The sequence below is a fragment of the Xenopus laevis genome, chromosome 1L, assembly GCF_017654675.1.
Source record: "Xenopus laevis strain J_2021 chromosome 1L, Xenopus_laevis_v10.1, whole genome shotgun sequence".
Lineage (NCBI taxonomy): Eukaryota > Metazoa > Chordata > Amphibia > Anura > Pipidae > Xenopus > Xenopus laevis.
The window spans coordinates 123,512,174-123,536,201 of record NC_054371.1 but is presented as its reverse complement, the minus strand read 5'-3'; the positions used below and the strand labels follow the sequence as shown (position 1 = coordinate 123,536,201).

Below are 24,028 nucleotides of genomic sequence, written 5' to 3'. Positions count from 1 at the left end.
ATTTTCCTCTTCTAACCCACTCTGCCTCCTCCCTCAGGAATTTACTATGTCTAATGAGCATGCTCAGTTCTTCTCAGCTCAGATTACCAAACACAACCAATGAAGATATAGCATTGCTAGTTCCCATAGAAACTCTAGCTGTCTGATCCTATTTTTTCTCCTAACCACCTCTCCTGAGCTCAGCTTAACCATTACAGTGCTCAACCCCAGCAATACCTTTCATTAAAGTATGTGTAAACCTGCATTCTACATTGCATGATCTTTACAGCATACCTGTCCTGTTTGCAGATGTCAATGTTACTGATGAGTCGTGAGAGGGAAAATCCCCAGTAGTGGATATTGAATGAACTTCAATCACCTTATTTAATCTTGTGAGTTGGGTGCAAAGCAGCCCAGAGACCATTGCCAGGGGTTTGCATAGCCATACAAGAAAACCTGGTTGTCTGACCTAATAAATTAAATTTCCACTTTTTGCAACAAAGAGGTGCTGCAGTGGTATTTTTTCATGAGTGTCATAGGGAAAATGGCCGCCGGTGAAAGCTGCTATTTGTTCTAGGAAAATGTGATGGCTCTGGCAAATGGAGGGGGTATATGTAGTACAAATTATGTGGCTTAGGTGGGGAAGATATGCCAAACTTATATACATGGTAGGAAAATGCAGGCTTTACATGTCCTTTAAAGGAGAAGGATAGCTCCAATCTGAGCGAGGGGGATGCCGGATTTTAAATTGCACCAGTCATGGGCTGTTGCAAGCAAGCAATCCTCTTCCTCCCTTCTTTCTTCAAGATCCAGGGGTCGGCACAAACTTTACTACGCACCCACATGAAGGAAAAGGATTGCTCACTATCCTCGTGCCCCAGGTCAGTGCAGTTATCTCTGGCCCAGGGTATCAGGTAAGTTATTACTGTCCTGGGGGGGGGGATGCTCTAACATATCACTGACATTTCATGATACAAAATTGTGTTTTGGGATGCAGGACCCATTTTAGGTGCTTTAAATATTTAGAAGGCTAAAAAAAAAATCGCAACTGGAATGAGTTTGTCAATAACTGCAAGGTTAAAAGTAACTTAACTTTCTGCTACACAAATGTACACAGAAACAAACTCAGTAAATACAAACAGACATTTAGTGAGAGTCATGGAAGTGGGTTCTGTATTCCCCCCACTGCCACTGCAGTTTATTCTTATATTATTCAATAAAAAAGCATTAATTACAGAAGATGTATTTAGACAAGTTCCTCTAAGGTCTGTGTGTTGGCACATATTTTCTAGAAAAGATTCTCTTAGGGGCAGATTTATCAAAATGTGAGTTTAGATATTAATTAATAAAAACTCACCCATGTTCTATTCTTTCCTACGGAATTTTAAGAGGCATATTTATCAATGGGTAGATGTTAGAACTCACCATTTGATAAATATGCTTCCAAAAATCCCATAGGATGGAATAGAACGTAGGTGAGTTTTTATTTATTAAAATCTAAACTCACATTTTGATAAATCTGCCCCTTAGTGTCACTAATACAATAAAAATGGAGTTGGTGACCTACTTTTTTTTTCTAGGCCCAATTAATGGCCGCAGAAAAGGAAGAAACCATTAAAGAGGAGGCTGCAAATATTTTTGAAGTGAACAGGTCATGTGTTGGGTTTTAAGACGTGAAGCCTACTGAACATCATTATTTTGGATTGAAGACATATCAGAAGACAGGTCCATACCTGTGGCAAAAGCTGGTAACAAAAAAAGGTTATCCTGTGTGAATGCCAGACGACACAGGAGAAAACTGTTAATTGAACACAGACTCAAGAGTGTTATTTACACACACAGCAAAACCTTTTGAATCACTATTTACAAGGAATCTTTGGGAGGTGCTCATCCTATACTCTCCCCATTAAGGCACATGTGGTAGTTCCAAAAGGATCTCCTTTTAACCCCCTGAAAACCAAGAGGTGGTGAGCAGTGGTTAGGAAGCAGGACACAGACAAACAGGTAAATAGATAATCAATTAAAGTGGTAATAGGGCATTTCTCATGTAAAATTAGGACAGGGAGGACAAATTGATTCTTACAACTCAAGATGCAAGTACTGGCCTCTCCTCCTACCAAAAGGGCCCAAACAATGCCAACCACAGGCTGGCACTATGATCCTGGCTAGTGTGATCCAGTCAAGAATATTCATGCACACAGTCACTCAAAGCCGGTACAAAAATCTGAACATATACACAGTATGTGTAGACCTTCAGTCACACTCTTCACAAACAGTCACTATGCGGGACACTCACAACAAGACAAAAGGAGCAGAGTTTAAAAAAATTACTTTGGTAATTTGTGCTGTAAAATAAAAATTAATTTGCAAGTTCTGAAAACTATGAACATCTTTCTACCGGTAGAAACATGTTCATTCAGTCCATGAGCTGCCCGAGCAGAGACCATGAGCCTTATCTAGCCTCAAAAAGGTGGATGGTGCAGTTTGGCGATAGATGGAGCTTAAAAAGGGTCTCAGGATCCTCCAAGGTATCCAAAATGATTCTGGTCCGATTCACTAAGCTGTAGACTTGGCTTGCTCTCAAGAGGGTCCTTGGTACATTGAAGTGGAGGTCTGATCTTAAAGAAATCAGAGACGTAACGCACCTGGAAAGAAAACAACTGGATTAAGGCAACGTTATAGTGTGTCTATATAACAAGTAATTATATGAGAAGCAGGTAAATACATATGTGGATTTGGATTGGGTTACTGCTCATGAATCAATACAGTTCATCTAACCCTACAAAGTCATTTCAATTCTTTGCCCCCAAACTCTGTCTTTCAACTGTACATAGAATACTTCAAGGAGTATAATATTTGAGATGTTACAAATGTTCAAGATGGAATGGTGAAAACCGGACAGAACAAGGTAGAGACAGGGAAAAACAAACAAGTTGAAAAGCAATTCTAAGTAATTAGTCATAGGAGTAATGTATGAGACGCAAGGGATAAATGACAAATGTTAATGAAAAGCTGACTTACGGTAAATGTAGCCACAAGTGCTCCCTGCAGGAGTCCCACAAGAACGTCACTCCAGTGGTGCTTGTAATCAGAGACACGTGTGTATCCCACATAAAGAGCAAATGACAACAAGAAAAACTGTATGGTGGGGCGCAGGAGTCGGGCCCACTTCTCACACAATCGAGCCTGAACATACAGCTGAGAGGAAGCAAAACAGAACACAGTTACTACTCACTGCAGTGGTACCCGGATGCTAAGATACAGGTAGATGGTACAGAGGTGAGTAGGGATCAACACAGAAGAGGTGGATGCTAAAAATTAGGTGAAATATATAAAAAGAGAATGAGACTGGGCAGAGGGGCTATGAATATTAAAAGGGGGGGGCTACAGAAAACAACAGTGAAAGGTAATGAAAACAAGCAATAAAGTATGAAAGTATGAATACTTACAGATAGGAATAACATGCAGTACATTCCAAAGGATGAGTGTCCTGAATAAAAGGAGAGCCTGCAAATACAGCAATTATTATATATCAGAAGAAGAAAAAGATGTCAAGTTAATATGAACAAACAAAAATAATTACTGGATAAATTATTTTGTACAGCCATATGGCCTCAGACATTTTGGCTTGTGGGCCTTCAAGTGGTTAGGTTGGACCATATCACGTGGCACTAAATTCAGCTAGATGGTTTTAGCCTAGTATGGGCCAGGCCTGTGTCTATTTTCTATTTGCAACAGCCGCAAATTGTATTAAAGTGACGCAGACCACTATAGTTAACCTAAACGCAGTTACATGCATTACTAACTGTAACAGAAACTTAAGCCGCTCTTCTACTTTTTCTGTATATTTAAGACTGATCTCACATTTTCCATGCGTAGAGGAACTATGCAAATTTTGCCTTATAGCTTTCCCACCTCCCTATACTTTACAGGTGCCCCTCTCAATTTATGAAGGCTCAATTGTACAATGTGCATAGTGCAGGGCAATAGTTTATTATATGTCAATACATATTAATCACTGCTACTTTTTGTGTTAGTCACTTTTTGAAAGAAGAATACTTTGGTTTCTAAGATTTTCTAAATACTGGAAGGGTAAAGCACATGAATTAGCAGACATCTAACTTACCTGGAATCTGTGACATTGGCGTAATTACCACGACAGGTAAAATCTGTAACATATGCCGAGCAATTGACAGTGGACCAGTCAGGGTTGCAGACGGCAAGGAAGTTTGGTCTGGGGCGGCCAATCATGTACTTTGCGAGATCTGTTAAAGACTGGCTAATAGCAGCCCCAAAAAGATATGTCCCCACAACTTTGTACAGAGCAGCAATATAATTATTAGACTCTGAGCGTGAGTACAATCTCTTGGAAAATACCATGTACATCTCACCAGATGTTATCTGTGGGGGATCATGAAAAGGAACATGACATTAGCTTGCATGAAATGGTCCAGGCTCACTATTAAACTTCTCCCCATATTATTTATATGGATGAGAAAAGTAGCATTTGAGACACATAAGCATACTGTACTTGAATTTAACTCCCCCCCCCCGTGATGTGAAAATGAATTCTGTGGTGTTTATGTCATGTTTAAGGTAACTTCAAGTGTGATATAGCCCCTATAAACCAGTTTATTCAACACAATAGTACTGCTTGGCAGGTTTAACTATATATATATATATATATATATATACACACACACAATTTTCTTTACATCACACCCCTCAATCAATTCCCAGTTAGAACCCATTCCACTTCAGTAATATATCAGCTATATAGGCTTCTTAGTACGTACAATGATTACGGTGCAGGAGATCGTGACTCCAGCCATCAGCCCATTAGTAATAGTGTCCTCACGATATGGGTAGCTGATTGATTCATCATTGCAATAAAATCCCCGTTTGTATGGAGAGTTCACCAATGACATGATGATAAATGGTAAGGACGCTGTAAAATATAACAAGTTGCAGTTATGTAGCAAACATGGTTACGCAGGGGTTGTCTCCAACAAAACAATGACTCTAAACACACTTGGAAATCTACAAAGGCATCTATGCTTGCCATCCTTTTGATGTTGCTTCCTAGGGACTCAAAATAGAGCTCATTTTTACATTCCTGCTTAAGAGGAAATTCTTGAAAGACACAAACAATAAAAGTTACTGACAAACGGCCCTGCTGGAAGCTCAGAGTGGAGCTAAGAATAAGATGATTGCAGCAATTGTGCAGCACTCGATTTCTCCTCCCTGCCTTCCATAGGAGATAGCCAGAGAGGAGAAATCGAGCGCGCACGATGGATCATCACCTTGTCATCGTTTCTGAAGAGCAGAGCAAGCAAAGAATTGGTAAGTAATTTCTTAAAAAAAGCTTTGCGAATTAAAAGTGAAAACTGTCTTGGTGTTATTTTTTCTTTAAAAAGAAACACATTTTTTTTAATCTTTTTTTTATGTTACTGGTCCTTTAAGCTGTTTCCTACTTTACAGCCTTCTCTATGTCCACAGACAATGTTAACTGCCACAATGGATTTTGGTATTTGGGCAGTGATGATTATGGAGTGGGAAGCAAAAAAACAGAAACATAGGGGAATATTTACAGAACTGTTTGACTTGCAAGGGTATTTTCTTAAACATGTACTTAAAACATAGCTGCTGGATGCCTTAACAACCATGTGGGTAACCACCCCTTAAATGTTGGAGGGACACGAGCACTTTAACTACAGAATATGCCATCTCTCTAAAGACCACATCAGCCATTTATAAAGCTGGCACCAACAGTAGAAGATAATGGCTCCTGCTTATGGCTGATGGGCATTTCACCTGACAGTATATTGCAATCAGCGGAGAAGCATGTGAATCACACCTTCCACCGTAGGGGCCAATTTACTAAAGAGCAAAGCAAAAATTCCCCAAAATGACAATTCCAAGGGAAATCTGCAATTTGCTGAAAGGCGAATATGACAATTCACTAGTGAAAACTAGAGAAGTTTGACGCTGTATTACCAGGCAAATTTTCACTTAGGCAAAGGATCGTTAATTGGCAAATTTATCAAAGTGTGACCTTTCCAATCCGTCACCCTTTTCGTCAAATTCTATTTTTCCAGGTTCTGCATTGCTATTGATAAGAAGAAGCTACATCCTCAACATTATTATCAGTGACATCATATCCTGTATTCCAAAAGGCAAAACACAGGTTTTTTTCATATATTAATGTGGGATTATGTTTACAAATTGTAACTGTTAAATATATGTTATTTACGCTTTTTAACCATTTGAAGCTCATGCTCTCGCTGACAAATGATCGCTGGCAAAAGTACGCCAGTGTTCTCTTGCCAAGACGAAATTTTGCATTTTAATAAATACGCAATACGATATTCGCCATGATATAATGTCTGACGAAGTTGCACAAAGAATGGCGGAGTCTTTCAAAGCGAAAATTTGCACATAAGTAAATATGGCCCATAGTGTTTTCCGGGTTAAAACTGCCTGTACTAGTGAAGTCAGGTTGGTCCCGCTAAAGTCAGGTAGCAGTTCTGTGTGCTGCAATATGCTGGCAAAGAAAAAGCTCCCTTGTGCTATGGTGAGAAACCAAAGTAATAAAAATATGTAATATATGAATGGACAAAATCAAACCATTTTTTGTACTGAGGAGCTAGGCGCTAGATTTTGCTGAGGGACCTGGTAAATTGTATTTATGGCACTGGCTTATAGAAGCATGGAATCTGTTATCTGTAATGATTGGGGTTTGCCAGATAAAATAATTTTGTCCATAACGTGAAGCACCAAGCCCAATAGTTTGGGATTCCAGCAGCAATCTGTTTGCTAGGGTCCAGTTTACCCTAGCAACCAGGCAGTGGTGATAACGAAAGACTTGAAAATGAATAGTAGCAGACCTAAATAGAAAGGTAATTACTAAATAAATAACAGTTTTATTAGAGAAATAGCTTTCTGGCTGCCAGGGTCAGTGACCCCTATTGAAAGCTGATAAGAGCAATAAGACAAATAATTCAAAATTTGTAAAAATAAAATAATAAAAAAAGATTGCAAAGAACAGGCCATTCTAAAAGCTAAACTTAAAGGAAAAGTAACATAAAAAAATGAAAGTGTTTAAAATTAATAAAAATATAATACATGTGTTGCCCTGCACTGGTAAAACTGGTGTTTGCTTCAGAAACACTATTATTGTTTATATAAATAAGCTATTTATCCTGTGCCATATAGCCTTTTTTCAATTTCCGCCATTGCTGCACAACAGCTTGTTTATATGAACTATAGTAGTGTTTCAAGCAAACAGATCAAACAGTACGTGATATTTTCATTACTCTAAAAACACTAATTTTTTGGCATTGGTAAACCTGCCATTTAAGGTTAATTAGAAAATGCAATATGTTTGTTATGACACCATTGTGGATTCATGCCAGCTTAGTTCATAACAAGTAACAAGGAAAAAGAAAACCAATAAAAAAAAAATTAAAAAAAAATTCTATTTAAGGGAGAATCAAAGTCATTTAGCCATTAATGGGGATGAAAATGCAGAACACTACAAAGTCAGGCCAAATATTTGCTAGACCAAACTTTGCACAAGCAACTAAGCAGATGCCTTTTTATATGGTCTGTTTCAGCATTATTCATATATACCGATCTCTGGGCCATCATTGAACCGCAGGGGCGTAACTATAGAGGAAGCAGACCCTGCGGCTGCAGGGGGGCCCAGGAGGTATAGGGGCCCCACGAGGCCCTAATTCATATACAATTTCAATAAATATTGGAGAAACAAGTCAACCTCTAAACATTTTGGGGGCCTGAAAAATATTTGCTGTGGGGCCCAGTAATATCTAGTTACGCCACTGAACCAAATATCTCTAATTTTAGCAATCCAGCATCTGCAATTACTAAAGGGCAGTCTGGCAGCTCTCCCAGGTCTCAATATTGAAAGGAGCCTGGAAAAGTTCATGAGCTGATAGCGGTTCCCATGGTAAAATGAGAATCAAAAGCCATGCGCCATATTATAATAACCGTTAAAGCAACAGAAAATACAGATAAAATCCTGCAAATCACTAACAGGGAAGTCATTTTGCTTTTAGAAGCTTTTCCTTCTTCACACTGAAGTTGCGTTTGTGCCTTTGTGGTGATTTCCTTTAATCCATGATAACTCAAATTATATTTTCTGTGCAAACACACATAAATATATATATATATATTGTTTGATATGTAATATACACTTTTGCAAAGAATCGTGTGCTGCTTCATTCCTTTACGTACACATACATGTATGTGTGTGTGTGTATATATATATATATATATATATATATATACATATATACATATATATTTATATATACACACACAGTAATATAAAATACACATTATATATATATATATATATATATATATATATATAGCATACAGGCACACCTTTAGACACGCCTCTCTGCTCATAAGGGTGGAAGCATACACCTGGGTGATGTCCCGGTGATCTTGTAGATCAGGTTTCTTACTATGATCTCTAAAACCATGTCTATTACTTTGCTAGAAAAACAAGGGAGGGAACCAAGGGGGAAGGTTGTGCTCATCTCGGGCCTGTGCCAGCGTCCTAAATGCATTAATGGCGAGATGCCCTCAACTGTAGATGTTTCCTTCTGTCTACATCTGCGATTCTGTTAAAGAAAACTATGTGCTTTCAGCACTGTCTCAGCAAACTGAAGTAATATAGGGCCTCTCAGTCGCAGCAGTAAAAATAAAAACTGATTAAAGCAGGGAGATTTACTTTCAGACTCTGCAACATCTGCTTTGATGCAGAGGCCAGGCATCCAGCATGCACCACCCTGAGTTGAATTTAATAAATGTAGTATAGACCGGTTCGGCACACCATCATAAGGGTTAATTTTAAAGAATGCTTTGCTATGGAAGCAACTTCCGCTTAACTGGATTAGAGCAAATTTGATTATGCCCAAAGGAGGAAGGGGCTGGGCAGGTACAAAAATGCTTTAGCCCCCTCCCAGGGACTATCAGCAAACAAAATGCTTTCCAGTGTGTGCGCTGCCACCTGTACTGTTTCCCATGCAAAAGAAAGGGAAAGGTTAAAGTCTAAGTTGCTTATCATATGTTAAACAATGCAACTAGTCTGAAGTTAATGCCTCTGGAGATTTTTTTACTGCTGAACAATACACAAACAAGTGGTGTGGAAACACAGTCGCTGATGCCTGCAGATTCAATTAGCTGCCCCTATAATTCTCACACTTCCCTTTCACTAACTCCCTCTCCGCTTCTGAATATATTTCTTTAGTTATCCATCGGCGACACTTTATTACATGTGGCAAAAAGGTAACGAAAACAAATATTGGCAGTTTGGGTCAGGAGCATGCTGCATAGGTTTCTATATACCGGTAAATGTGTACCTTGCTAAACCTCCCTCCCCCAATGTAATCAAAGAAAGGATGGCAAATATCACACCCTACTGGGGAGAGGCACACAAGAACTTTCATGGCTATTTATACATACTACATAGAAGCATATATTAAAGGGATTCTGTCATGATTTTTATGATGTCCTTTTTATTTCTAAATTACACTGTTTATACAGTACATAATTCACTATACAATATAAAATGTCATTCCTGAACCAGCAAGTATTTTTTTTAGTTGTAATATTGGTGTGTAGGCAGCCATTTCAGGTCATTTTGTCTGGTCATGTGCTTTCAGAAAGAGCCAGCAATTTAGGAATGAACTGCTTTCTGGCAGTTTCTCCTACTCAATGTCACTGAATGTGTCGCAGTAGGACGTGGATTTTACTATTGAGTGTTGTTCTTAGATATACTAGGAAGCTGTTATCTTGTGTTAGGGAGCTACTATCTGGTTACCTTCCCATTGTTCTGTTGTTAGGCTGCTGGGGACTTAAGTTTATCAGAGCACAAGTCATATGACTGGGGGCAGCTTGAAAACTGACATTATGTCTAGCCCCATGTCAGAAAAATCTGCTCTATTGAGAAATGGATTCCTGCTGGAGAAGCACCATTAGGGTAGGGACACACTGGGCGATTTGGGGAGATTTAGTCGCCTGGCGACTAATCGCAGCGACTTTTCTCCCCGAATGCTTCCCCTCTCTCTGCGCCTGGCTAAAATGAAAAATCGCCTGCGCTAATCACACGCAGCGATTCGTTTTCCGAAGTCGCCCGAAGTTGCCTCACGAGGAAACTTCGGGCGACTTCGGAAAACGAATCGCCGCGTGTGATTAGCGCAGGCGATTTTTCATTTTAGCGAGGCGCAGAGAGAGGGGAAGCATTCGGGGAAGATTGGTCGTGGAAAGTCGCGGCGATTAGTCGCCAGGCGACTAAATCTCCCCAAATCGCCCAGTGTGTCCCAGCCCTTAACTGATGCGTTTTGAAAAAAAACTTTTTTTCCTCATGGCAGTATCCCTTTAACTAAACAAACATAAAATAAAAGCATGCTTCTTGATAAAGAGAAGAAAACAGTTGAATATTTGGGTTGAAGTTTCTTCATTCTCTTTATAGAGAAAGGACAAAGCTTTACCACAACGGCAATGCCTTTATCATGAGACACACACCTTTAAACTTAATTTCATTTATAATCGTTTGTCCATTATTGCTTATGGCAATCAAAGAGCATTTCTCTAGCAACAGAGAAACCTTTGTGCTTTACCAGCTAAACTGGCAGTTGTTTCTACAGGAGACGGAGATCTTTGAGACAAAGGAGATAATCTGCAAGGCAAAAAAAAAAAAGATCTATTTGCATATTACGCACAGATTTGCAACAGGTTTGGCAAGCCACCAATGTACCCAGTTCGTGGAAACATGCAGGCCTACAATGATATCAATCATTAGTGAGAAGAAAACGTGTGCACAATATACCACAGCACAAGATTATTATAGTCTGGCTAATTAAGAACTGGGAACATAAAAACACAGATATTCCAAGCAATGTGCCATTATACAATAAAGGGCTAGTTCGCATATAAGGCAACTTCTACTGTGTTATACAATGTCCTTTTCTTAGAAACTTTTCTATTGGTCTTTATTTTGTATTTTTATATGACCACTGGTTGTGGCAAAAAAATAAATATTGCTCTATGAGGGAAAGAAAATATGGCTATTGTTACTTTTAATTACTTATATTCCATTTCAGGTCCTCTCCGGTTCATATTTCAGTCTCTTATTCCAACGTCTGCTTGGTTGCTAGGGTAGATAGCTACCAACATTTCAAAATGGGTAGCTGCTTGAAAAAAGCTAAATAATATCAAAGCCACAAAAATAGCAACTGTAATTTGCCAGTATCAGTATCTATATCAAACTTGAAGTTTATTTTAAAGGTCAACTAACCTTTTAATTACACATTTATAAGGGTGTTAAAGTCAAGATGAGCTATATTTTCTGCCAGTTGATTCCTATCATAGGTTATAAAAAGCTACACAAAAGTACCATAATCAAATTTGGACTGCTTACAATACTTATTCCCATATCACATAGGCCAAATGATTACCATACAATATAATGAGAAGAAAAGGTCAATAGTTCAAGCTATTTTGATACCTTTGTTTTCCCTCCTAGAAAAATCACAGTGACCACTGTAGGACATAATGCACAAGTCATAGTAGAGGCAGATCAAAAGCCATAAGGGCCCTACATATCAAGGCCTTTCAGAATAACCCCCAAATGTCACAAAAGGCACACAGCCCAGGTGCCTGATCCCACAGCACTCAATGTGATATTTGTTGTTAAAAAGGGGATCAGCAACTTGCCGCTGGCTACTAGAACTGGCAAACGTTGCACCTTTTAATACATAACCTATGATCAATGATGCAAATACACGGCAATGGGCTGCTTACCATTAGAATGTATTTATTAACACTGGGCAAATTTGCAGGAACCATTAGCAACCAATCAGATATTTGTTTTTACTGTTCTAGCTGCAGCTGGCTAAACAGAATTAATGCTCATTGGTTGCTAGGAGCTATTGCCATTACACAATGTGCCCAGAATATCTGCCCAGTGTCAGTAAATAAGCATTACTGTTTTAAACATAGTTCAGTTGCTGGTTATAGAAGATGAATTTAATTTCTAGTACAACCAGTATGTGTGTGTGTGTGTATATAGATAGATAGATAGATAGATAGATAGATAGATAGATAGATATAGATATATATATATATATATATATATATATATATATATATATATATATATATATATAGATACATATATGTGCCTAGTTTCTGTTGTATTTCCAAGGGAGGCACTGTATCCACATCCACATGAATACTGAATCCATCACAAAAAGCTGTAGCGAACTGAATCTGAACCCTAATATGCAAACGCAAATGAGCACAATTCCTCCCAAAACGTTTACATATAAAAACAAAAGGAAAAATGTCCTCTTGTCTTAAGTCACATGGTCAATGGGATTTGGTCCTTTCATTGCTAAGGCCTAACAGGTATAATGGAGGCTTCCTTTAAAATTTGGGCAGCAGTGGGTAGCACTTTTCTGCTTTGCAGTGGTGGGGATGAGTTTGATTCCAGCTTGGGCACATGTATATGTAGTTTGTATGTTCTTCCTGTATCTCCAGTTTAATTGGCTTCTGATCAAACTGACCATAGCGAGTGTGAATGTGACAGATCCCTTACATTGTAAGCTCCACTGGGGCAGGGACTGATATGAATGTAATCATCTCTGTAAAGCACTGTGGAAATGTGTTTGTAATACTAAATTGAAACAAACCTATAGCACAAACACACATGGAGAAAAGGTGAAGAGGAATACGTGAGCTGCTTCCTGTCATGAGATAAGGAAGTGATTAGCGTGAAAAGGGAATTTGTTTCCAAAGCAACTCTGCCTATGCCATGAAACTGCAGTGAGCGTTTTATAAGTGTGTCCATCTGTCACACAGGAGTAGACTGTATGCATTTACTGTTTGGCTTTGGTCAAAAGCAAGAGAGACCAAGGTCAGTAGCAAAATAAAGATTTTAGTAAATTGACCTGCAGGACAGCCCACAGCATAAAAGTGTGAGACACAGCTCCAGTCTGACTAACCATTCACTAGCATTTTACCTATTTCTAAATAAAGAATATTTTGTGCCAGTAAAACTTAAATACATTTTGACTAACTATGCACACTGAGGCCGAGACTGGTTTAGAACACAACCAAAGTCTTTGCTGTATTTTATCCGAAAACAAACAGACAGGGCTCCATATGCAAATGTCGTGTACACAAGAGCAGCACACAAGTCAATATCTATGCGACTAGATCCCGAGGCAATGGCCAGAGCTGGGGGGAATTCAAGTCTCTCCTGAAAATAAGGTGATAAAAAAGCAAGAGAGCAGAGGAGGCCAGCACAGAGGGGGGCTTTAGAGAAAGTTCCAGCAGAGGCAATTGCTGGGCAGCAAAAAGTGAGGGTAATTCTCCTGTGGTGCAATAGTCTGTGAGGGGGGAGAGGAGACAGAACGGGAGGCTCAGAGTAAGAGCTGTACACATGGAGGTAAAGCCAGTAAGACAAGGAACTACAAGAAGACAGAGCTTTTGGCATAATGGCACACAAGCCGTGGCACAGCAGAAAGATGTGATGAGTGGGCAATACAGGGCATAGAAGTACAGGGCATGGAAGTACAGGGCATAGCAATCCAGGGCATAGCAATACAGGGCATAGCAATACAGGCATGGAAGTACAGGGCATAGCAATACAGGCATGGAAGTACAGGGCATAGCAATACAGGGCATGGAAATACAGTGCAGCAGACACACGTAGAGAAGCATTAGACATGGGGCTGCTAGAAGGTGAAGCTGCAGCATATGGATATAGGACAGAAGTAAGGAACAAAAATAAAGCACAATGCAGACAGTAATGAACAAATCTGCGCAATTAAGTATAGCAGAGACATGGGATACACAGCCCAGGCCCTCTTGCTCTTGCTGAACTATAACAACACTAAAAGCAGTCACAGGACGGCAATGCAGAGTAAGAAACCAAATACAGTAACTACTTAAGTTTGGGATCGATCCCAAGATTACCGAGAGGAAAGAAAACTTACCGACAGACACGCATAGCACGTCCAGCACTACATAAACGTTCCTCCGGTCAGGCACCATCCTCCCCCCACCCGCTCCGGTCCGAACTGCGGGACCAGACTCAGCTTTCCAGGCCACACCCCCACTAACAACAGAACTCCTCCCACCTCAGAGAACCCACCCGGTTGGTGACGCCAGCACAGAAAACACACACACCCTCTCCCCATCCCAACATAATTTCCAAAGGGATGAGCTTAGTGGGGAAAGTCTAAGTAACTTGGTTTCTGTTGCCAAGAGGGAACAGTAAATGGAACTCAGTGACTTCAGACTGAGATATTACAGCATAGCTTCAGGTATACAAAGAAAAACTCGGGAGCATATCTGCTCAGTGTATTTATTCTCTGGCGATCAACATAATAAAAAGTAAGCTTCCCAATGAGTGACACAGGACACGTGTAGCTGGGCGAAAGGAGAATTAGGCAGAAGGCAGTATTTGCACTTTTGAGTTGGAAACTCCAAGTAAACTCTAGTTTGTTGCTTGTATGTACAATAGTAGAAATGAAGCCCTGATCTAGGCAGGGGCCCCTTCTTCCTGTATGAGTTGCACAGTCTCTGGCTGGCATCACCCAGCAGCCCCCAGGTCAGGAACAAAAGAAGCAGGGGAGGGTCAGAGGTCACTTATCATTTTCAAAACAAGCCAAAGTCATTCACAAAACCAGCCAAAAGTCATTGAAAAAGTAGCCCAAAAATAGCACAATAAAATATATGTGAAAATATACCTTTTTTTAACACTATCAAACCTAGATTTTACTGTATTTTACTAGCCAGCCTGGTCGGTAAAAATGATGCTTGATCCCAATGTTATTAATAGGGGAAAAAGATAAATATAATTAAAAGGGAAAAAAGATACCTGACTTCCTATATATTTATCTTTTTTCCCTATTAATAACATTGGGGTCAACCAAAATTTTTACCGGCCAAGTGGCAACCCTACCCATGTCCAGTGTCCACTCTGAAATATTCTATAAGTATTGCATACTAGGATGACTGATGTGCCCTCTCCTGGGTGTCCAATGTATGCAGCTTATTGTAGTTATACTTCAACATGCGCTGCCAGCCGCAGCTTACAGTACATTATCCAGCGTTCATTGGGTGCTTTCCAAAATTTAAAAAACATTCTGAAAAACAGACGTGGCAAGGCAAGTGGCAACCCCCATAGACTGGAATAATGCCCCAGTGCCCCGTTTCAACTATCAGGGCTTTCACAGGACTTAGAACAAGCAACACTTCAATAAAAATAAACTCAGCATACTGAATTGACTACAACCGTCAGTAAGATCACACTAATAATGAATTCAGAGTATTGCATTTACCAAGACATGTCATTAACAATGCAGTCAAACATGCTAGTAAGAGCACTGCAGAATACGAATGAAAAGTAATTTCAATGACTATAAGCATTATGTAGATATGGGTGTGTTGAACTACAACCCACAGAAATCCATACTGATCTTGAGGGGTATATAGTTCAACAATTAACTGCATTAAAACATGCCAGCCCCCATCATCATTACATACAGAGACAACAGACATCAGAGTATAGAGCCCAATTGCAAGCAGGTTGCTACACTTGACCACTGACTGACTTGAGCTTTTATCACCTGCCAGGAAACTGCTTTTGCTGATGCCACTTTTTCTTTATTTGTATTTTGTTGGTTTCAGTGATCAAACTCACTCTAAGTACTGAAGAAGTAAAGCAGGCATGCTGCCATGGTGGGAGCCACCTGGGGGTCAGTCCTTGCATAGACAGCAATGGCAATTATGGCACACTTGGCACTGCATGAGAGGGTGGAGGTGGGTGTATGGCAATGGGACTCTAGCTTCAGTGTACCACATAATTCAATTGCATGCTGGGTATTATTGTTCTATTTAAACATTGACACAAGCACTAGCTTTGAGAAGAACTACTGTACATTACATATTGTATAGTTAAAAATAAGAAAAAGTTGGGAAGACCTACTAACTGTTTTGTGCAGATCTTTTGCTGGTTTTCCTTCATATTGCGTCACAGACCTTCGATTTTTATTGCTTTATAAAACATTTTAGCTTTTATATTTGCTGGTTTAATTCAACATGGATGCAGCAGCTAACGGAGAGGGAATTGCAGTCGTCAAGAGTGCTGGGAGATTATGAATTTTATGACCAAAGAGATTATGATGTGGAAACAGGTACAGCGATGCTAGCACATTCCAGACCTTCCCAGAAATCCACCAAGAATACCAGTGGCCAGGGCTGCCATCAAGGGGGCACAGGGAGTACAGTCATACCGGGCCTGGGCCTTGACAGCGCCAAAGTCATGCGCCGAACCAACAAAGTCCTAAACCGATGAAGACCAGAAGTCCAGAAGCGACAAGGATCCGAAGACCCAATCCGTCAAAGACCCAAAGCGCTGAAGATCTGAATTCCCAAAGAACCAAAGCTCTGAAGACCTGATGCCGCAAACAGAGCCAAAGCTGGGAAAAGACAATAAGCCATGAAAACACCCAAAGTTGAAGTCCTGATGCCACGAAAATACCCGAAGTCACGAAAAGAGCCGAAGCTGAAGCACTGAAGCTGTGAAAAGATCCGAAGCCACGAAAGAAGCCGAAGGAAACAAAGAAAAATCAATGAGAAATTCCTAGCGAACTGTTCAAGAATGGTACAGGCTAGAGACATAGAAAGTAGTAGCACGACTGCTGAGAGTCCATGGGTAATTTAGGGTATGTCTGCCCACATGGCACAACCAATGTTCAATTACACATTTTAAATAGAGAAGGGAAGAGCGAGGGTAAAGGAGATGAGGGTGAATGGCGCATTGAGGCTGCCCCTATGCCAGAGTAAACTTTGCCAAAACATGTTAATAGAGCTGTGAGATGGGGTGGAAGTTTTAGACAAGGAACAGACCTGTATATGCTGAATAATGTCAGGCACAGCCATCTTCCTATTGAAAACAGCAGCATTATCTGCCTAATGACGACTACAAAGAGTATTAAGAAGATGCTTATGATGATGACAAATATTCTTATGCTTTTGAACATGGCATTTTTCCTCCAAGGAGACCATGTAATAACCATAGGAGGCCCAGATGGACTTGACCCCATAATCGTCACCATAAACCTGATTATATGCTAAGCTTCCTTTTTAGTAAAATTGTGGAGGAAGAGTTGCTTGGAATGTAGAAGGGAAAAAGCACAGAAGCAAGCAAAAAAATACAACGCAGCAGGAAGGACAGCAGGACAGTGAACAACCATCAAGTTTAGGCACCCACATCGGTAAAGCCAGTTGTGCCAAGCATCGTAGTTCCACTACAGTGGACAGTGATGTACAATCACTGGGATGAACAATATTTGTAATTTGGTATCAGTTCAGATTGTGAATTCCACAATAGTGGGCGCATATCTCTTTTACAAAGATTCATCTTGGTCAGATTATGACCAGACCTTTAGTAAAAAAACTGTGGATACTGAAAAATATATATAGATCTTTGCACAAGATGGGTCTCAAGGGATAATGGGGCATGCAAATGCAAATGTTGCATGCAAATTTAGGCATGTATGCTCTGCTTGTGGATCTTCTCATATTGTAAGTGAATGTAACAAAGGAAAGATGTGAAGCAAACAAGCAGTCCTTTCAGACAGCTCAGCAGGAGGGCAGCATCCCCAGTGCAGACAGCCAAACTAAATTAGGCATTAACAGGTTTTCCTGATCAACAAACCTGATTTAGTTTTTTTGTAAACTGCTTTTTCCGAGGGCTTTGTTATCCCAGTTTCAAATTGCCACCTCACAACAAGAATCGCATGAACTTTATGTCAGCGACACATCACCCAGACAAACACCCTAACCTTTTTTATTCATGAGCCACACACAGATGTAAAAAGTTTTGGTGAGCCATACAAGCATGAAAAAAAGATCCTTGGGGATGCCAAATAAGGGTAAGGCCACACTGGGCATTTGGGGAGATTTGGTCGCCTGGCCACTAATCGCCTTGTCTTTGCAGCAACCAATCCCCCCAAATGCCTTCCCTCACTCTGCGCTGTCTTAAAATGAAAAATCACCAGCGCTAATCACATGGGGCGATTGGTTTTCCGAAGTCGCCCGAGGTCACCTCACAAGGAAACTTCAGGCAACTTTGGAAAACGAATTGCCGCATGTGATTAGCGCCGGCGATTTTTCATTTTAAGCCAGTGCAGAGTGAGGAAAGGTGTTTGGGGAGATTGGTTGCAGCAAAGACGAGGCGATTAGTCGCCAGGTGACCAAATCTCCCCAAAACGCTCAGTGTGGCCTTACCCTGAGAGATGTGATTATCTATTTCATAGCCACAAGTGGACTGCCAGCCTCTAGGAGGCTCTGCTTGGTGTACAAAATGTGTCTTTATTCTTCCAAAACTTGCCTCCATTCCAACTTTTGGAACCTCTTTTGAAGTCACTGGGAGTAACATCAAAGGGGCGTGGTGACAACATGTTACTCATGAGCCACTGGTTGGGGATCACTCGTCTAGCAGGTAGAATGGCAGGCCCTATTAATGTACTCCCTATAAAAAAATCTGGTTGTATTACCACTAGGGGTAGTCCCATAGAGAGAGTTTGGAAAATTCAGAATGATACAGCAGCTTTCATACGCAGAAGGGGCATCAATTAATGATGTGTTGGACAAAGATCAATGTATTAAATATATTAAAGAAACAAGGGGAAAAGGTCCTTATAGCAAAGGTCGACATACAATCAGCTTTCTATGTTAATCTTTGCTTATGTATGGTATACAGGGCTGCCATCAGAAATCACGGGGCCCCGTACAACAACATATTTTGGGCTCCCAGACCCCGCCCACCACAGTCCACATCCCTGGGCACCACCCACAGCACAGTAAAAAGGCCACATAACATGAGTGGGCCAGGCCCCCCAACACGTTAAAAAAATTAATTAATGGCCAGGCCCCCCCCCACACATTAAAAAAACACTGGCGGCTAGGCCCCCCCACAAGTTAAAAGAATGTATTAGTGGCCAGGCACCCCAAAAAAAACCCAAAATCATTATTGGTAAGATCCCCCCACACTGGTGCCCAGGACCCCCACAAGTTTTACAAAAAATCCTTAGTTATCTTAGCAAAATGTTCAGATAAATAATGTTTCATGTACACATTTTTTATATTCCTTATATGTTCCCCCAATCTGGTCTTGTAGTCCACCCCACATATTGTTTTCCACAAGGGCATTCCAAACTATAGTACTCATATTGCAGCTCAAAGACTGTTTTACAGTGTAACTATTCCTATTTACGGTTGCCCTAAATTCTTTTCCTACTTTCGCTACGTTTTTTTGCGCAGCTAGTTGTTTTGCACGCCACACAATTCCTACAGTAGGTTAAACCTGGCCTATTCTTGAGCCACATACCTTCTTGCCTACTGGACCTCATGGATCTAATTTAAGTTTGATGTTATCTGCCCTTTTGTAAACCATCTTCGGTTTATTTACAAAAATAGAATCCATACTCTTACCCAATTTTAGAATATGCCAGTGCTTGTTTATTATCTGATCTAGTGCCTTATGGTCGGCACTGTACTGGGTAATGAAGGTGGGGAAATGCCCCATACTTTATACTTACTCCTCATCGCAGATTCTGGCAGCAGACTTCATGGCATCCATCTTCTGGGTCCTCGATAAGCTGACTGGGAGATCTACAATCTCCGTCAATTTTGGCACAAGCTCAGTTGTTGAAGACCGGCAAATTGCTCCAACTTGCGCATGTGCCGACATACCGATCTCCCAGTCAGATTACCGAGGACCCAGAAGATGGATGCCGTGAAGTCCGCTGCCAGAATCTGCGACGAGGGGTAAGTATGAAGTATGGGGCATATTCCTGGGGGGGGGGCAGTTAGCCTGGGGGGAGGAGGGAGGGGGTCTACGTGGGGTGGGGGGTACGGGGTTTTTTTCTACAGGGTTTCCTTCTCCTTTAAGTAGGTCAAGAATTAATTTAGGCCTTCTAGGGAACCACCCCAGATGAAGAAGCAATCATCGATGTATATCTTCCATATCAATAAACCCTCAGGATTCCCCACTAAGTGGTTAATATACGTCTCATCCCAGAGCCCCATGAACAAATTGGTGTAGCTAGGTGCCACTTTACTTCCCATGGCAGTGCCTTTCTGTTGGAGATAGAAGGAATCCTCAACCCAAAAATAATTAGTTAATAATATAAATTCCATACTTTCCTTTATAAAATGTTACTGGGCTTCTGGGACCCTCTATAGTTGCATTTAGCAGCTGAGCCCCTGATGCCACCCCCCACATCACTAGTAAAGTGAGCGCTATTGCTCTCCCTGCACTAGCAGAGCTGAATCTCCATGTTAAAAAACTGAATTTCGGATCTCAAAGTTACCGGAAGCGACTTTCTCACCTTGCTTCATGGCAGGAGCCGCCCTGGTTGCACTCATTCCCATGTCCTACTCTAAAGAGACAAAAGTGTTATTTAAAAAAAGCTGGAGTTATTAACGCCAACATTTTAACTCATAGCCAGGGCCGGGCCAAGGGGTAGGCAGAGTAGGCACGTGCCTAGGGCGCAAAGCTGGGGGGGCACCAGGCACGTACCTCTTCTGTCGCCTACCCCCAGTTCAGTCCCCTCTCTGACCGACTCTGCACTTTCTACTTCCTTTATCACTCCTGCACGTGCGCACAAATGCACGTTCGCGCATGCGCATGCGAGCGCCAATTTGCACAGGAGCGCTAAACTGTCACTACAACAGCCCGGCTTGCCTAGGGCATCTGTGCGGCGCAGCGTGACCCTGATCATAGCGACCAATTAGCTCTGATCCGTCAAACAAATGCTTAATTCTGGTATTCAGCATAACCTTCAACTGATCATCCAGATACAAGTATTGCTTACTGCAGCTTGAAGCTGAATGCTAAACACAAGAGAAAAAATGCAAGCAGTTCAATCCATGGTGTAACTAGATGTTATGGGGCCCCACAGCAAATTATTTTTCAGGCCCCCAAAATGTCTAGACATTGACCTGTTTTACCAATATTTATTGAAACTGTATATGAATTTGGTCCTCATGGGGCCCCTATACCTCCTGGGCCCCCTGCAGCTGCAGGATCTGCTTTCTCTGTAGTTACACCCCTGTTCAATTTACATTCTATCACAGTGAGGCCTGCTGCTGGGACATCAGACTGTGACACATTAAATTAATTGTTAAAAAGCTTATTGAATACAGTATACAATATTAAAACTAAACAAGAACAGTTGCATAAGTCATGGCCTTGAATTCTCTTATAGGCTAATCCAGGCTTTATAGAGTTGCCACCTGTCTTGTTTTGACCCTGACAGCCTGGTTTTTATAAGGGCTGTCCAGGTCAAAACTGCTTGCCCAGTTTTCCAAATGAGGAAAACCGAGCAGAACTCTTTGAGATCGACAATCACAATGTCATAGCCCAGCCTCCATCATAAGCCCACACCTTTTGATGCCACCACCCACCCCTTGCCCAGAGTAAGGAGTTAGATGACAACCCTAAGCCATTACCATATGTAAAAAAAAAAAATTGTATTCATAGCAGCCAGAAATGCTTGCTATTCATAAACTTAAAAGGATGGGCCACGTATTTCTCTCACTGAACATGACAAAGATATTTTCACATTAACAAAGTTTCATATAGCCGCTCAAGTACTTTCAAGGGACTGTTATAGCAGCCAGTGAAAATATTTGTAAGATAGGGAGGCACATCTATCAATATTCGAATTTCAAATGCATGTGAGTTTTTTTTTAACTCACATAAAAGTGATTTTACTCGAAATTGGAATATTCGATTATTTATAATAAAAATCGAATATCTTAAACTCTGACTAATTTTACAAAGTCGAAAACTCGAATTGAATTTGAATCGTATTTCTCCGAAAAAGGTTGAATTCGAAAGGACCAGAGTTTGATAAATCTGGTAAATCTAATTTAATTTTTTTTTAAAAAACTTGAATCGAGTTTGGATAATTCCCTAATTGAATTTGACAGTTTGACCATAAAAAAATTGAAAATACGAATTTGAATCTTTTACATTGGAGCCTTAATAAATCTACCACTTAGGGGCAAATTTACTAAAGGGCGAAGTGGCTAACGCTAGCAACAATTCGCCAGCGTGACATCATTTTGCCACTGATGCCACCTACTCTAGCGCTACTTCGCACCCTTACGCCAGACGAAGTTGCACTCTGGTGAAGGGACGTAACTACGGTTATTCGCTAAGTTGCCGATTTTCGTGAACGTTACCTCTTGCGCCAGACTTGACTTCACCACCTTAGACCAGGCAAAGTGCAATACAGTAGATAGGGATGGACCAATGCTGGCGTCTTTTACTTTTTATGGGGTGATAGGCTGAAAAAGATTGAATAGTTCTTTTGGGTACCCTCCTTCCCCCATACATTTGATAACATATGGCACCTAAACTATACTGTGGGCACATGTGTAGGGCATTAGAACACATTTATTAAGGTTCCCTGGCCTTGTGTAGTGTAATGTATTTGCTGCTGCATATACGGGCATTGTACTTTAACTGCACGCCGTATGCATATTTGCGATCGCTAGCGTAACTTCGAACCGCTGATCGTTACAACGCTAGCTCAACTTCGCATATGATCGGTAACTTGTGCGCAACTTCGGATCTTCACGAATTTTCGCAGCCTTGGCGAATCTACGCCTGGCGAAGTGCGGTGAAGCCAATGCTGGCACAGCTTCGAAGGTAAGTAAATCTTCCCCTTAGTATCTCCTCATTCTTGACACCATAGTACCCAATATCACCCAATATCCAACTGCCTTTACTTGGTATTAAGAGTGCTACCACAACTTCCCACACACAATTCTAATATAAAAAAAAAATTGGTGGAGTGGGGTGTTTTAAAATAATGACAATATAATGTAGAGTTGCCCTGCACTGGTAAAACTGGAGTGTTTGCTTCAGAAACTTCAGAAAATAATCTATATAAAGAAGCTGCTGTGTAGCCATGTGGGCAGCCATTCAAAACTGAAAAAGGAGAAAAGGCTCACAATACAAAGCAGAAAACAGGAAACGCTCTGTAGTAGTACAATGGGATTCTTCAGAACTTATCTATTATCAACTGTGTATCCTGTGCTTTGAATGGCTGCCCCCATGGCTACACAGCAGCTTGTTTATATAAACTATAGAAGTGTTTTTGAAGCAAATGCACCTTTTTTAACAGTGCAAAAAAACAGTACATTTTATTGTCATTCCTTTTAAAATGTCATTTTCTGGTGTTACTGTTCCTTTCAAGCAGCATGAATTCGATAATAGGCAATATATATGTACGGCAGAATATTCGCAAAGACAGAAGCGCTTGCACTTCAGTAAACCTGCTCTTGCATTTTTTTTATGACGCTTTTTTTCTGGCACAGGTCATTAGCGCTGTTTATCGCAAATGGATGCCATAACATGCAAACATATCTACTGACTAAAGCAGGCCATACACTTGAGGCTAAGGCCACACTAGGCGATAGCGCCGCGATTTGACTCGCGGCGACTTTTCGCCGCAACTTTTAAGCCGCAATCGCTGGGGAAACTTTTGCGCTGGCGTCTATGGGGAATCGCGAAAAATCGCCAGCGTAAAAACACACGCGGCGATCTTTTTTCTATTGTCACTCGAAATCGCCTAGCGAGGCAATTTCGAGCGACAGTAGAGAAAAGATCGCCGCGTGTGTTTTTACGCTGGCGATTTTTCGCGATTCCCCATAGACGCCAGCGCAAAAGTTTCCCCAGCGATTGCGGCTTAAAAGTCGCGGCGAAAAGTCGCCGCGAGTCAAATTGCGGCGCTATCGCCTAGTGTGGCCTTAGCCTTAAGATCTACTCGTTTGGCTATGCCACCAAGTTTTTGAGAGAAGCTCCTCAGAGGTCCTATACATGGTCCCATACATGGGCCAATAAGCCTCCGATGCAGTCTGTAAGCAGCTTATATCGGCCAACTTTAGGCCAGTAAGGATCAACTTTCTTTTGACAACTCAATAC

The 24,028-nt window shown here is 40.9% G+C and overlaps 1 protein-coding gene across 2 annotated transcripts; it reads right to left on the bottom strand.

Moving 5' to 3' along the window:
• Positions 1 to 1,129: 1,129 nt before the first annotated feature.
• Positions 1,130 to 14,171, bottom strand: plpp2.L (phospholipid phosphatase 2 L homeolog). Of its 2 annotated transcripts, XM_018257002.2 has the most exons (7): positions 14,013 to 14,112; positions 10,537 to 10,690; positions 4,776 to 4,927; positions 4,106 to 4,380; positions 3,429 to 3,486; positions 3,001 to 3,177; positions 1,130 to 2,624 (listed from the first exon to the last, which is right to left on the bottom strand). In XM_018257002.2, exons 3-7 carry the CDS (start codon positions 4,905 to 4,907, stop codon positions 2,493 to 2,495), a joined length of 774 nt encoding a protein of 257 aa, XP_018112491.1. In that variant the 5' UTR covers positions 4,908 to 4,927; positions 10,537 to 10,690; positions 14,013 to 14,112; the 3' UTR covers positions 1,130 to 2,492. The 2 variants fall into 2 exon arrangements, with proteins under 2 accessions (XP_018112491.1, XP_018112486.1); XM_018256997.2 differs by lacking the exon at positions 10,537 to 10,690 and having other exon boundaries at positions 14,013 to 14,171.
• Between the last annotated feature and the right edge of the window lie 9,857 nt (positions 14,172 to 24,028).